This window comes from Amblyomma mixtum, chromosome 4 (genome assembly GCF_055824585.1).
Source record: "Amblyomma mixtum isolate Tamu chromosome 4, ASM5582458v1, whole genome shotgun sequence".
NCBI lineage: Eukaryota > Metazoa > Arthropoda > Arachnida > Ixodida > Ixodidae > Amblyomma > Amblyomma mixtum.
This window is the reverse complement of record NC_143015.1, coordinates 73,705,278-73,717,767: the sequence shown is the minus strand read 5'-3', so window position 1 is coordinate 73,717,767 and position 12,490 is coordinate 73,705,278. Positions and strand designations below refer to the sequence as shown.

Genomic DNA, 12,490 nt, shown 5'->3' with positions numbered 1-12,490 from the left:
CAACGACACTGAAGCACGTACAGCGTGGGTAGAACGTGTGTGCGCCCCGTCACCCCGTTCTGTCGCGATACTGATTTTGTAGTGAGAGCTACATTGGCCACGAACTTGTGATTTTGCTGTGGCGGTGCTTTGAGGAGGCGCAGAGACCAACCGTGAACCATTGCCTAGCAACCGCCGCAGCTGGCGGATGCCGCACCATCTGGCATGACGTCACACTGCGCATCTCGCCGCCACTGCCGTTTGGTATGATGCCACACCGCTTGCCCCGTCGTTGCGTTCTCCCCCCTCGCTTCGCCAGCTGTGTCTCGTGTCTGATAACATGTCTTCAATGCAACAACACAGCTAGACAATCAGACTAACCTGCACTTGCAATCAAGATTAACCAAGGCTAACCAAGCTATGCCTTAGCTTTCACTACATATATTCTGGCATAGCCCACGTTAGCAATTACTGCACTCTTTCGCTGCCCGAATTCCATGTATTCGCATACAGTTGCACCTTATGTATACTTCCGTTTCCGAGCTTGGCTATTCGTAAGGTCTGTGAGTCGTCCACAATCGTGAGTTGTCAATAGAGCAAGTAACACGAAAATACTCAGCTCAAAATTGTGATTGCACTCTGCCCAACTGCATAGCGGTAGGCAGTGAAGCAACTGTAGGCTTATCGCATCGGATGCAAGCACGTATTGCATTGTCCTGATTGCAGTTATTTTCTAGAATTGCAGCACAGTTTCAAGCACCGCGTGGGCTTGATTAAGGCGCGTTATGGAGGGCTTCGCTCCGGTCGAATCTATTCGACGTCGGATTTTCGTTGCTCGTTGAATCGGCATCAGATTCCATATTTGTAGCTGCGTCCATAATCGCCCGACACCTGCTCCTCCACATCGGTTGCATTAAAGGGACACTGAATGCAAATCCCAGGATATTCAGAAGGCGTCATATTTGCATTCCTAAGATAGGATTATCGTATAATGTATAGCATAATAATATATAATCTATATAATGTATGGATTATAGCCCTTATTTCCATTTGTTTTGAGCGGATGGTTGAATTTTTTTGACGTTCCGTAAACGGCACTCTTTTTGTTCTCTTATAGTTCCCGCATTCTCTGTACCACAGTTTCATGCTTTATTGTAATGCATTACTCTACAGCGTGTTCTGCAATTAAACGCGCGCCTTAGACTGCACCTCACAGCTGAATGGTGAATTGTTCTAGCTCAAATTTTGCACAGAAAATGGCGTTTGGTCGGCAAAATTGTTTTATATCACATTTGTTTGGGGTACTTGCCTAAATCGATAAGAAAAAGTCGCATATTCTCACCTTCTGCGGCGGCGACGAAACAGGCCACTTTCTCTGCGATTGTACCGGTGGCGCCATCTCGTTTGTCGGCCATCGGAGATTCGGCAAAGGACGTGGGGGAGTGTTTTGTAGCAGGTTTAAAGATGCTGTACCACGAAAGTCTTCAAACTTAGTGCCGTTTTGGCCAGACTAAGCTCTTTGTGATCACTGATAAAACAGTTGCTGAAGAATCTTCAAACTTCCCGCAAATGACTCCGCTTCTTTTGTGTACAGATAACTGTCAACAACTTGCGCTTACTGCGTCTTTCTCTTCTTTTCCTGCGACACGCTGGAGTGGCTGAGTGGTTAGGAAGCTCTGCAGAGCCTGAGGTCGCAGGTTCGATTCCGACCGCGTCGGTTTCATTTCTGTGCAGGCAAAACACACTCTGTGATATCAGTGCATGTTAATTATAGACAGGCGGCCAGAACTTAGTCTGTAGCCCACCGCTGCGGTCTTCCTCATAGCCTGTGTCGCTTTGGGATGTTAAAACGTCGTAGGCCGTACCATTTTCTTCCCCAGGCTGTATTTTTCTTTTTTCGTGTTTGTATTATTCTTGCTGCTGCTTTCGTGCCTTTTACATATTGCCCAGAAGCCAGTCAAGCTTGACAGAGCTTTTTCCTGTGGGGGACCTCTGACCCCTTCTCGGTGGAAATAAAAACTGATTTGATTTGGTAACCAGCAATTGTGGTGTTATGAATTTTATTGCTTTCACTTAGCCACATATATAATTCACGACCGTACCGAAAGTTTTTGGTTCTACCCTTCTGGATGCTCCGGGCCATGAAGTTCAGATTAGTGACTAAAATATGTCACTTTTTTTTTCAGTGCTACCTTGGAAATCACCGTACCAAATGGGCAGTGGTACGAGACTTTCTACAAGCCACTCGAAAGAGGCCTGAACCGTATCATCTGGTTTTCAATAATTGCCAAAAATAGGTGCGGGAACTTCTACTTCTGGCCAAGCTCAATATACCAATCCCGGATGGCATTTGGGAAGCTTGACATGTTGGCGTCTACACCGTTTGTGGGGGTGATGCGGGATTCGGTGTTCTAACTGGTGTGTGCCTCTGTAAGTTATTCAGCCGTCCAAAGTACCGTAAGCTAGGCTACTAGGCATGCATGCCCGTTTGCATTTCAGATATACGTGCTGTTTTTCCTTTTTACTTGTCAGCGCACATGTATGCTTATGTGAAGAGAATGCATAATCTCGTTTGAATAAATTATTTGCAAGGCAACGCCTTGCTTTGTATTTTCTCAATTTTTTTTCTCCTTATTGATGAATTTATGCTTGTTGAATGGACTCCTCTGCTGAGCCTTCCTGAATATGTGTTTTCATGTACGCTTGGTGTTAAATAAATATAATCTTTTTCTTTCCTTACTGGTCTCATCCTGTGCTGTTTTCTGTTTTCTTTCAATCAGTGCACTGCTTGTCATTCAATATTTAGTACTGACAACAGCCATGTGATATGCCATTTTCCATAGTTGAAGCGCAAAAGAGAGGACGACAAAACACTGCGAAGATTTGCATCTGAAGCCTTTATTGGCAAACCAGACAGTATAAATTCCCCACTGGTGGCCAGAACTGGAAAGGAGAAGATACAGTTTATGCATACGAGACATCGACCTTCAAAAAGCAACTGGCACGTGTCAACGTTCAAGTTCAAAATAGGCTCTTACTTTCTCTGACAAAGCTATCAATGGTGCCAGACGTTTCTCAAGACATCTTGCGAAGATGTTGGATAACACAACGAAGAGTAGGATTTGCACTTGGGATGGCTCTTATACAGTGCATTGGTATCGATGGGCTCTCTTTGGCAGTAACACCAAGGAGCAGCTGCCTGTTTTAGGAGGAGCCAGACTGCCGAGCATTGCTTTTCGGGCAATCTGATTAATGCTATAGTTGGATACAACTTAAGTCTACGGTGAAGTTCTGCCACATTCAGGACTGCCGCACAGAATTCTTTCATGACGAAAAAGTAGTGCCTCATTGAAAATTTTCTTGTTACCTGAACTAGAAGTTTATCACAAGAAAAAATAGTTATAAGCTGTAGAATTTCGATACCTGGCTTGATTAATGAAGACAAACATTAAAAAGCTGATTCCGTTTATTGTTGCGATTGGCCAGTAGAGTAATGCAGGATACTGTGGCCCACTGTTATGAACTGCTGCTTTCTTTTTTGAAGTTGTATCCTACTATAAACTTCATTATGCGTTTCGAAACGATAATTTCGAACGAGGCCTGCTTTGAAAAAGTGGCTTCACCAATGCCAGCACTCTCGCTTTGCAATCTACCACCGCTGACGTAATGTCGTATTCAGGCTCTAGCTAAAGCAGCCGCTTTAGCCGTCTTTGTTGCATCAAAGTGCGTTGCAGAACTCCAGCTCCAAAAAGGCAGAAGCGCTGCACCGCTGGTGGAATAAGAGACGTGTTCCAGTCTTGGGCAGTCCTGTTAGGTGATCAGTGCACCTCCAAAGGCAGCACACTTGCTTCGTCGTTCTACTGCTGAGCAAGAGTTAAACGGAGCTCATCTCAGTACCGCAAGGAAATTTCTATTGAGGCGCAATGCAAAACATGCTAACATGCTCAGGTCTTGGATTGAGAAAAAAACACAAATGGCTGAAAACAATTTCAAGCCCTCTGCTAGAAGAATTTGATAAATTTCAGATCTTGCATGGAAAACCCTTGGCAAATGTTCGCGTGCATTGTAAAGTGTATGGCAATGAAAACCAGTGAAAGCCGCATAACTCGCCTGGAAGAAGGCATGCATTTAAGAAAAAAACATGTTTTGGCAATTTTCCGGCCTCTTATGACCTATCCCCCCCCCCCCAGAGGCAACCAGATATCCACGGTACGTACGGTTAAGATCCGAATCCAGTGCCAAGTGGGTTTGTCCGTAGGGCATCCCTACGGACATCCATATTTGGATATATGCATCGGAGATTCGGAGTATGTTCGAGGGACATTCGTTATCGGATGGCTGGTGGATATCTGCGGATGGATGTCCGATGAGTATCTGTGAATACCTCTAGGGATTTGTACTTCCGACATCACATACATATTGTTTTTCCTCACAAAAAAATTTTAAAAAAATTCTATTCCGATTTTGCAAATGACAAAATTCAGCAGATTAAATTTCTATACCAGCAATGAGTTTATTATCTGGACTAGTCAAATAAGATCACTCAAATATGGTGCGAATATGAAAGAATCTGAATTAAAATAATTGCATGACTTTCTGCCACCAGTGCCCTTTTTCCTCCAGCATTTCACCAAGGTAGCCGAGGCATGCTGCCTTCCATGAAAACTAAACCAGGGTACAGTGCTCTATTCTAGAGCACTGTACCCAGGGGCCGCAGCAGAGCTACAGGCGTACAAGTCGATCCAATCCAATCCGTCAGCCACGAGTTACGGCGCAGTCTTTGAGTAGTTTTCTGTCGAGTCGTACTTCTTTCGGCCTTTATTTTTGCGCCAGTATGCGGTTTGTTTCTTCTGTGGTTGATTGGCTGTGCTATAAATGTGATGTATCACCTTTGCGCTCGACAAGACCTTCTGTACCTGAACCTCTCGTGAAAGAGCTCCAGTGTAGTACTGCACCTGACCCCTTTGTTGCTTCTGATGAAAGAAGTGGCTTGGTGTTATAACTTGCAATTAAGTAACTGTGCTTGAAGGTTACCTTGAGGATGCTACTGTCGGATGAGCAAAGCGCTGTAACATATTATACTCTGCTGCACAACTTGTTTGCACTAGAGTGGAAGTTAAAGTACGATGCGATAGCTGTCGCAAACGTGTTTGCCCGCATTCATGAGCTTACCACGATGCTCCGTAAGCCAGTGCGTCGCAATTGTCTCTTTCTCTACACTACGAAAAATGTTGAGACGAGGTGTACATGCATGGTGTGAATCTTAAGGCAGTTGTACGTAGGTTTATAATTGCGATAAAACAGAGCGCACAAAAAGGATGTCAGGGCTGTGTATGTTTTACAGTGACTTGCGACTGATTTCTTATTATTTTCTTGCTGCCTTTGCGGTGTGGATGTGGCCTGCCTGCGGAGTGTATTGGTGCCTAAATTATGCCATGTCTTGGAAATCACAGGTAGGTTGAAAATAATATTCACAGCTTATCGACTCGTTTCAATGTTAGGCTTGCTGAATGGAAGTTTCCAACCATCTATTGCACAGTAATTTGCACTGTGCAGTGACATTGTTTAGAAAGCTGAAGTGTTGTTAAATCTGCGAACTTCAGTTGCACGTCATTCACCTATTTCCCTATCGCTGCGTACTGAGTGCATTGGTGCAGCTTTGTCACATATGTTCATGGTTGGTTGCTACTTAAGAGTTGTTAAAGATGTGAACTTGCTCTCGTAGCTACAGATGCCTAACCTTGAACTATTCGTTGCAGAAACCACCATAAGGAAATATATGTACAGTTTAAGGAACACTGTACTCCTTATACACGTGCCCATCACCTCTGAATACATGAACGGCTTTTATAATTTGATACAACTCAAGAATGCAGTGGCAAATGCCCCTCAAATGAGGCCTTCCAGTCAGTGGCATTGACCAGTTCTCAGACATCGTGGTTACTTCCGTAACGTGAAATCCCAGGTGTCTGCCATGTACAGCCTTTGTCAAAAGTTTAGAGCCCAGGCGGTTTGCTTCTGGGCCACATTGTTTTGCTCGTAATGCGTGCTCAGCGTCCCAAATCTCCTGAAGGTAAGGAGATCTTTCCTTCTGCTCCCTCCGATGCGTAGGACTTCCATTAGCGCTACAGGAGCGCCACAATAGTGCTTAGAAGCAAACCCCCTGGGCTCTAAACTTTTGACAAAGGCTGTACCTCAGTGAAATGTGATTAACGCCACGTCATGAAAACCAGTCGACGCCATTGGCTGGAGGGCCCCTGTTCGGGGGCATTCGCTGCTCCATTCTTGAGTTGCGTCCTTCTGCGTATAGTGCCAGCAGTTCACGTTAGGTGTCTAAGGAACATACCAGCCTCTGTCATGTTCCACTCATTCTTAACAAGCTTCCTAATGAAATATTCTTGCTTAATATGTGCAAAGCTGCTAAACTGTCTATTTTCAAATTCTTCCAGCTCTAATACTCCTGATTGCAAATTGTCCCGTGCTGATTTTCTTCGTGCCTTTACAAGATTTTTTTTTTAATTTATGGCCTACTGTTTGAAAATATATATTATTATTTCAGTAATATGTAGGGAAACATAACTGTCAAGTTATCTTTTCTCATGCAACCGGTTGGAAAAAAATTGCCTGGTCTTGCATTTTTGTGTCTTTTTTAAGACTTGCAACCTGACGGTAACATACCTTTGTAAGCTGTGGTTGGCACTGTGACATTGTAGATTACTAGCTTGATCTTGTTTTGTGTGCTATATAGAATTTTAAACACTTGTGTACCTCTTATCTCATCACAGAGTTGCATTGGTATGTGGAAGCAAGTATGGAGAAACTAAGCGTTAATATTATGAAATTCTCTTGATACTGTCTTTCATTAATGTTTTTGCTTACAGTATCTCGCACTTAAAAATTTGCTTAACCTTTTAGTAACAGTATTCTATTTGTGTTTTGGTTTGTTTTTGAGAACACCCTTTTTGGAATACCAAGTTCAACCATGAGAGTACTGCCTGCACACAGTAACTCTTCCTATAGCATAAAACTTTCGCCGGTATAACCAGCTTGAAGAATTCCCCTTGAAGACTGAAAACAGCTTTAATGTCATCAATAAAATTGTCTTCAATCGGATACATTGTGCTTTGTGGCCGTTTGTTGCTTCATAGAGGCATGAATCTGACACGGTGGACTTATGTCCGATTTCGGGCATTCTGTGGGGTTTTATACAAGCCCATGTGAACTGCTGGATATAGTACTGGCTGCAATCACCAGGGTCTGCTTCATCAAAGCGCAGAAGGCATGACATGCGAATGACCTCATTAGATCCGTGGGGGATATTCTTGGATATCCGTATCGCACGTCCGTGGGAGATAGCTGCAGTTACACATGTACCTCCGTACGACGTCCGTGGGAGATTCGTTGGAGATCAGCGGATCTCCCATGGATATCTGTATATTCGAAAAGGTCCGTACGCCCAGCAACGTACAGTGGTTGATTGGGCCCTTCACAGGCTCCAGCTTCTTGTGGGGTAAACACTTTAAAGGCCTACTCGACCGAAAGTTTACTTACACTAATTTTGGGCTCGGTATATTGCTCATGCTATGAGCAATATTTATGTTTAATATTAGGGCTGTAAAACTTCTAGTATTTTAGTTAAAAGGGTTCAAAAACCTCTGTAGCAGACGACGCAGTCCCCTAGCGATGCATTGGACAAATAGCATTCAAGACTGGAAATGACGGACTATTGAGACACTGGCATCGCCGGCTCACTGGTTTCAGGCGTTCTCAAGTGAGTGAGCGCCCCTTGTAGGCCCTTTCTTCTGGTGCGTTTCTTGACATTTTTGCCGCGAAGCTCGAAGGTATCCGAGAAAAATTAACTGCTGGCATCATGTTGACGCAGTGCGAGGCCAAAGGAATGCGGAAAGCACCACTGTACCCTTTTGGCTACTGCGCTTTACACCTGATCTCGAAAGCTGGTGGCAACTATCTGTAGTCCAGGTTTTAACGGGAATTCCACTCTCTTTTTCGAAAAAGATAACAATGGTGGGCATCTGACGCTTCTCCCTCGCACTAACCCCTGTTGTGGGCACAGCTTTGTCAATAAACCTCTTGCGGTCTACATCATCAATGCATGTATACGTGTTCCTAGTCCGATCGGCAAAGCATGCCACGTTCCGAGGGGAGGGGGCGTCTCTAATCGGGAGAATAAAGACGGGGGACCGCTAGTTACAAGCTAGCTTAGCTGGTTCAGAAGCTAAAGTGCAAGGCTTTGCTCATCGAAACAAGCCCTTTTGATGTCACGTTGTTTACACCAGGCAGAGGTCTAAGGAGAGGTCTGCTTCATTTGAAAGGGAATGAACATGCACGCGTTTATTGCGGGTGCAGCTCTACCCGATGCGCAGTAATACAGTCGTGCACCAAGTGCATCTGCTGCCACGAAGACTGTACCCTGTGACTGTACAGTTGAGCCTGTACCCTCAAGACTGTACTGCACTTGCGAGATGGGAGTGGTATATCAGGTCCCCTTCTCATGCGGTTCCATGTACATTGGCCAAACTGGCAGGTGTGTCAAAAAAAGTTTAATGGAGCATGAGAACACAAGAAAAAATAGATCCCCTTTCCCATACAGGCGCCCACTGCAGCAAATGCCAATGCAAGCATGTGAAAGATTATGCAGAAAAGAGCAAAAGGCGACTGACTCCCTTGCCCAGTCTACTTTTCGATGCAAGGAGTGCAAATGCATTCCTGATTACAAGAACACGCGAGGTAATGGAGGCCTTCTGCAGGCTGTTTCACGTAACTTGAACCAAGGATATAAAAAAAGCGGTAAACCACAGCCTGCTGAAGCCAACGATACATTGTTCGCTATCATGTGGCGCTTCTCAGAATATTTTTTTAATTGCGCTTAATTACTTAATTAACTAAGATGGATTATACAAATTTTCAAATATTCATTTTAGTGCCAGGACCGTTACGTTAGGTTGTAGAGCAGGTTTATAAACAACCGATCCAGTTTATTGTAGCATCGTATTTCCTACGGGGTCCTTTTCCGGCAACTAAAAAAAGACCGTGAAATATAAAAAAACAACACGTGACTGCGCTCGTGCGCTACCATATTGCAGTGCTCTCAACGGTGCTTCGAGCAAACGGCCCGCTGACCGTGGCGAACTGAACGGCCGCCGCACCGCTGTGGAAAGTGCTGACGCACTGTTAAGCCACTGCCAAGAGCGGCGGCCATTCACTTCGCCACGGTCAGCGGGCACGTTCCGTTTGCTCAAAGCGCCGCAATATGGTAGCACACGAGCGCAGTCACGTGGTGTTTTTTTCATATTTTGCGGGGTTTAATGCTGGAAAAAAGGACCCCGTAGGAGATACGATGCTAGAATAAACTGGATCGGTTGCTTATAAACCTGCTCTACAACCTAACGCAACATCTTGGCACTAAAATGAATATTTGAAAATTTGCATAATTCATCTCAGTTAATTAAGTAATCAAGTGCAATAAAAAAATATTCTGAGGAGCACCACATGATAACGAACAATGTAGTGTTGGTTTCACCGGGCTGCGATTTACCGCTTTTTTTAAATCCTTGGTTCAAGTTACGTGAAGCACCCTGTATATTCACAACAAGGGCACGATGTGTATCAGCAGCCCTTCCATTGCATCTTCCGAGATGGAATTGGGTTATCTGACCTCCCATGCCGCTTCCTGAGAACTTTTGTTGTCTTGATAAGTCTTTTTTGATGCCCGTCTTTTCTTCTTCAATAAAAAACCAGTTGATAGTCAGCGCTTGTTTGTGTATTGTTTTTATAAAGAAAATAACTACACTGCACGCATAGCACAGCGCACATGTGCTGTTAGCTCGCGTGTCCGCTCAAAAATGCCAACCTGGTAATACAAGGTCTTTTTCTACTTGGCCTACGTTTAAATATGCCTCCTTCCTCCGCGATGTTTGAACTTTGCACAAGGTGTAATCGAATACTGCCAGGCACACATCCCGGCGCGATCATCTTCATGAAACACGTTTAAAACATTTTCTGCGGGGTTTCATCCGATCTAGGATGCGAGTTGATACAGGCTAACTAGGGGCTCATTTCGCTCTTGTGCATAGCGTTGCGTTAGGTGTCAGAGTATCTTACCCGCAGTCATTACGCAACGTATTCATCGTTACCAAAAGAGACAGGGTAGATACAGCTCCCTCTATCCTCGCTCTTACTATCGTCAGAAGCGTTAAAAGAAACGTTTTTTCATATATGACCAGTATTTATTGAGCAAAGTGCTGCATGCGCCACAGGTACCAGCGCTTTGCACGAGCCGCATCTAGCAGATGCTTCAACACTGCCAGACTCCTGCCTCAAACATGCGTCACTTCCGGGGCCCGTTTTTCCAGTTTCGGTATTGAAAACTGATTTTTGTGTGCCATTGGCACCTTAACTGCTTGAAACTGGAACGTAAAGTTTTGTGGGTAACATTATCCGGCGGTGCACTATTAAAAAACAACATTTTTACGGCGTGCAAAATTTCGGTCAAGTAGGCCTTTAAGTGACCCCAGATAGGGCATGTAAATTACATTTTCCAGGCAAGCTTTTCAACATGGAAGCCAGAAAATGCAACCACTGGCAAAGGTTGCCTTGACTAACATCATGTGCCACAGGCTACCTTAACACAATGTTGTGAGCTGGTTGGTAAAAACAGGAAAGCTAACAAAATATGTTCTACTAAAGGTGTGCCAGAACTTCATTCAACACTGCTGTTCCCTTTCTGCTTTTTTAAACGGCGCATGTTAGCAAATGTCTTTGGGTACAAGTCACGCTACATTGGTTTTTTGCGCTTGTGGCTCCGCACATGTCTCTTGAGGTGTCCACTTTGTGCAAAGGCCAGAGGGCACAGCTTGCACTGGTATGGCTTCTCCCCCGTGTGGCAACGGAGGTGGTTTACCAGGGTGGTCCTTAATGTAAAGGCACTGCCACAGTGGTCGCAACTGTAAGGACGCTCACCCGTGTGAGTGCGCACGTGCTTGACCAGGCCTCGCTTTTCTCTAAAGGCACTGTCACAGTAGTCGCAACTGTAAGGACGCTCACCCGAGTGAGTGCGCACGTGCTTGATCAGGCTTTGCTTATCTCTAAAGACACTGTCACAGTAGTCGCAACTGTAAGGACGCTCATCCGTGTGAGTGCGCACGTGCTTGACCAGGCCTCGCTTTTCTCTAAAAGCACTGCCACAGTGCTCGCAAGTGTAAGGACGCTCACCCATGTGAGTGCGCAAATGGACGACCAGGGTGGCCCTTTTAGCAAAAGCTATGCCACACTCGTAGCAACAGTATGGACTGTCACGTGTGTGAGTGCGCATGTGTCTGTTCAGGCTCCCCTTTTCTGTAAAGACACTGGCACACAAGTTGCAACTGTAAGGACGCTCACCCGTGTGAGTGCGCATATGGTTGACCAGACGGCTCTTCCGGGCAAAACCACGGCCACAGGAGTCGCAACTGTAAGGATGCCCACCAGTGTGAGTGCGCATATGGTAGTCCAGGTTGAACTGTTTAGCAAAAGCACTGCCGCAGTGGTCGCAATGGTACAGACAATCGCCCGCGTGATTGCGCTGCATGTGTCTGACTAGGGACTGCTTTCGCATAAAGGCACTAGCACAGTAGTCGCACTGGTATGGGCGTTCGCCCGTGTGAGAACGCACGTGATACACCAGCCAACTTCTCCTCTCGAAGGCTTTGTTACAGTGGCTACATTCATGCGGCTTTTTAACCTTGGGTTCATCCTTGCTGTTACCCCCACTGGTAGTAGCAGCTGTCGTGCCGCAGTTCACAGGGCACATTTCTCCAGGTGAACTCTGTCCAGAAGCGCCATGTTTTCTGTCTTCAGAGATCAAGCCTGCATGTGAGCAACAGAGTAATTTCAATACGATGCAAGACTGGCCTGCCTAGTGCTAGGCTGATGAGACAGAGAATGCAAATCGCATTGCTGAGCTAGATTGAATAAATTCGGCTTTCTGTCTCCTGCTCTGAATTCAAGATAAAGATAACAACACTTCAGGTTGCAATACTTCGAATAGTTCATTGTTCGAATAGTTCAAAAATTTGGCAGAGGCTCAGCTTGGTTAAGCCCGGAAATTGCGAAAGCAACTTCATCTGTTTCTTCAGCCCGCATCCGCCGTGTCTACCGCCGCTCTGCGCCGACGGTTGGTTGGTTGCGACTGAGAGAAGGATGAAAAGGAAAGTGCACGGGCCTGCCTACTGGCTCCAGCCGAGCCACCACCGCTGCCACGTGCAGATAGAAGAGAGTTGAAACATATGAGGAAAGATAAACACCACTCATTAAACTTGGCGCTGCACTTGTAGATGCACCCGCATCAAGCGATGTTGACCGGCGTGCTCGCCAGGCTGCTGCATACGCACGTTGTTTAGCTTGCCGTTCTTCGTCTGTTTCTTCGGCACGGCGCCGTCGCTTGGCCGCAGCAGATCGTTCCAGCCTCGCCTTGTACACATCATCCGACATAGCGCACTGAGAGGAACGCAGC

At 45.6% G+C, this 12,490-nt stretch overlaps 1 protein-coding gene across 3 annotated transcripts in view; it reads right to left on the bottom strand.

Moving 5' to 3' along the window:
- Positions 1-2,922: 2,922 nt before the first annotated feature.
- The window catches only part of LOC149347014 (cytosolic endo-beta-N-acetylglucosaminidase-like), a 31,985-nt gene continuing 22,417 nt past the window's right edge, over positions 2,923-12,490 (bottom strand). The window contains exons 10-11 of one of the 3 annotated variants that reach the window (XM_089586813.1): positions 11,380-11,844; positions 2,923-4,328 (exon numbers count right to left, since the gene is read on the bottom strand). In XM_089586813.1, the coding sequence (XP_089442939.1) occupies positions 4,108-4,328; positions 11,380-11,844 (686 nt within the window). In that variant the 3' untranslated portion in view covers positions 2,923-4,107. Of the gene's footprint in view, positions 4,329-9,551; positions 11,845-12,266; position 12,490 lie in introns of those variants that run through there. The other 2 variants (XM_089586812.1, XM_089586814.1) reach the window with 2 other exon arrangements.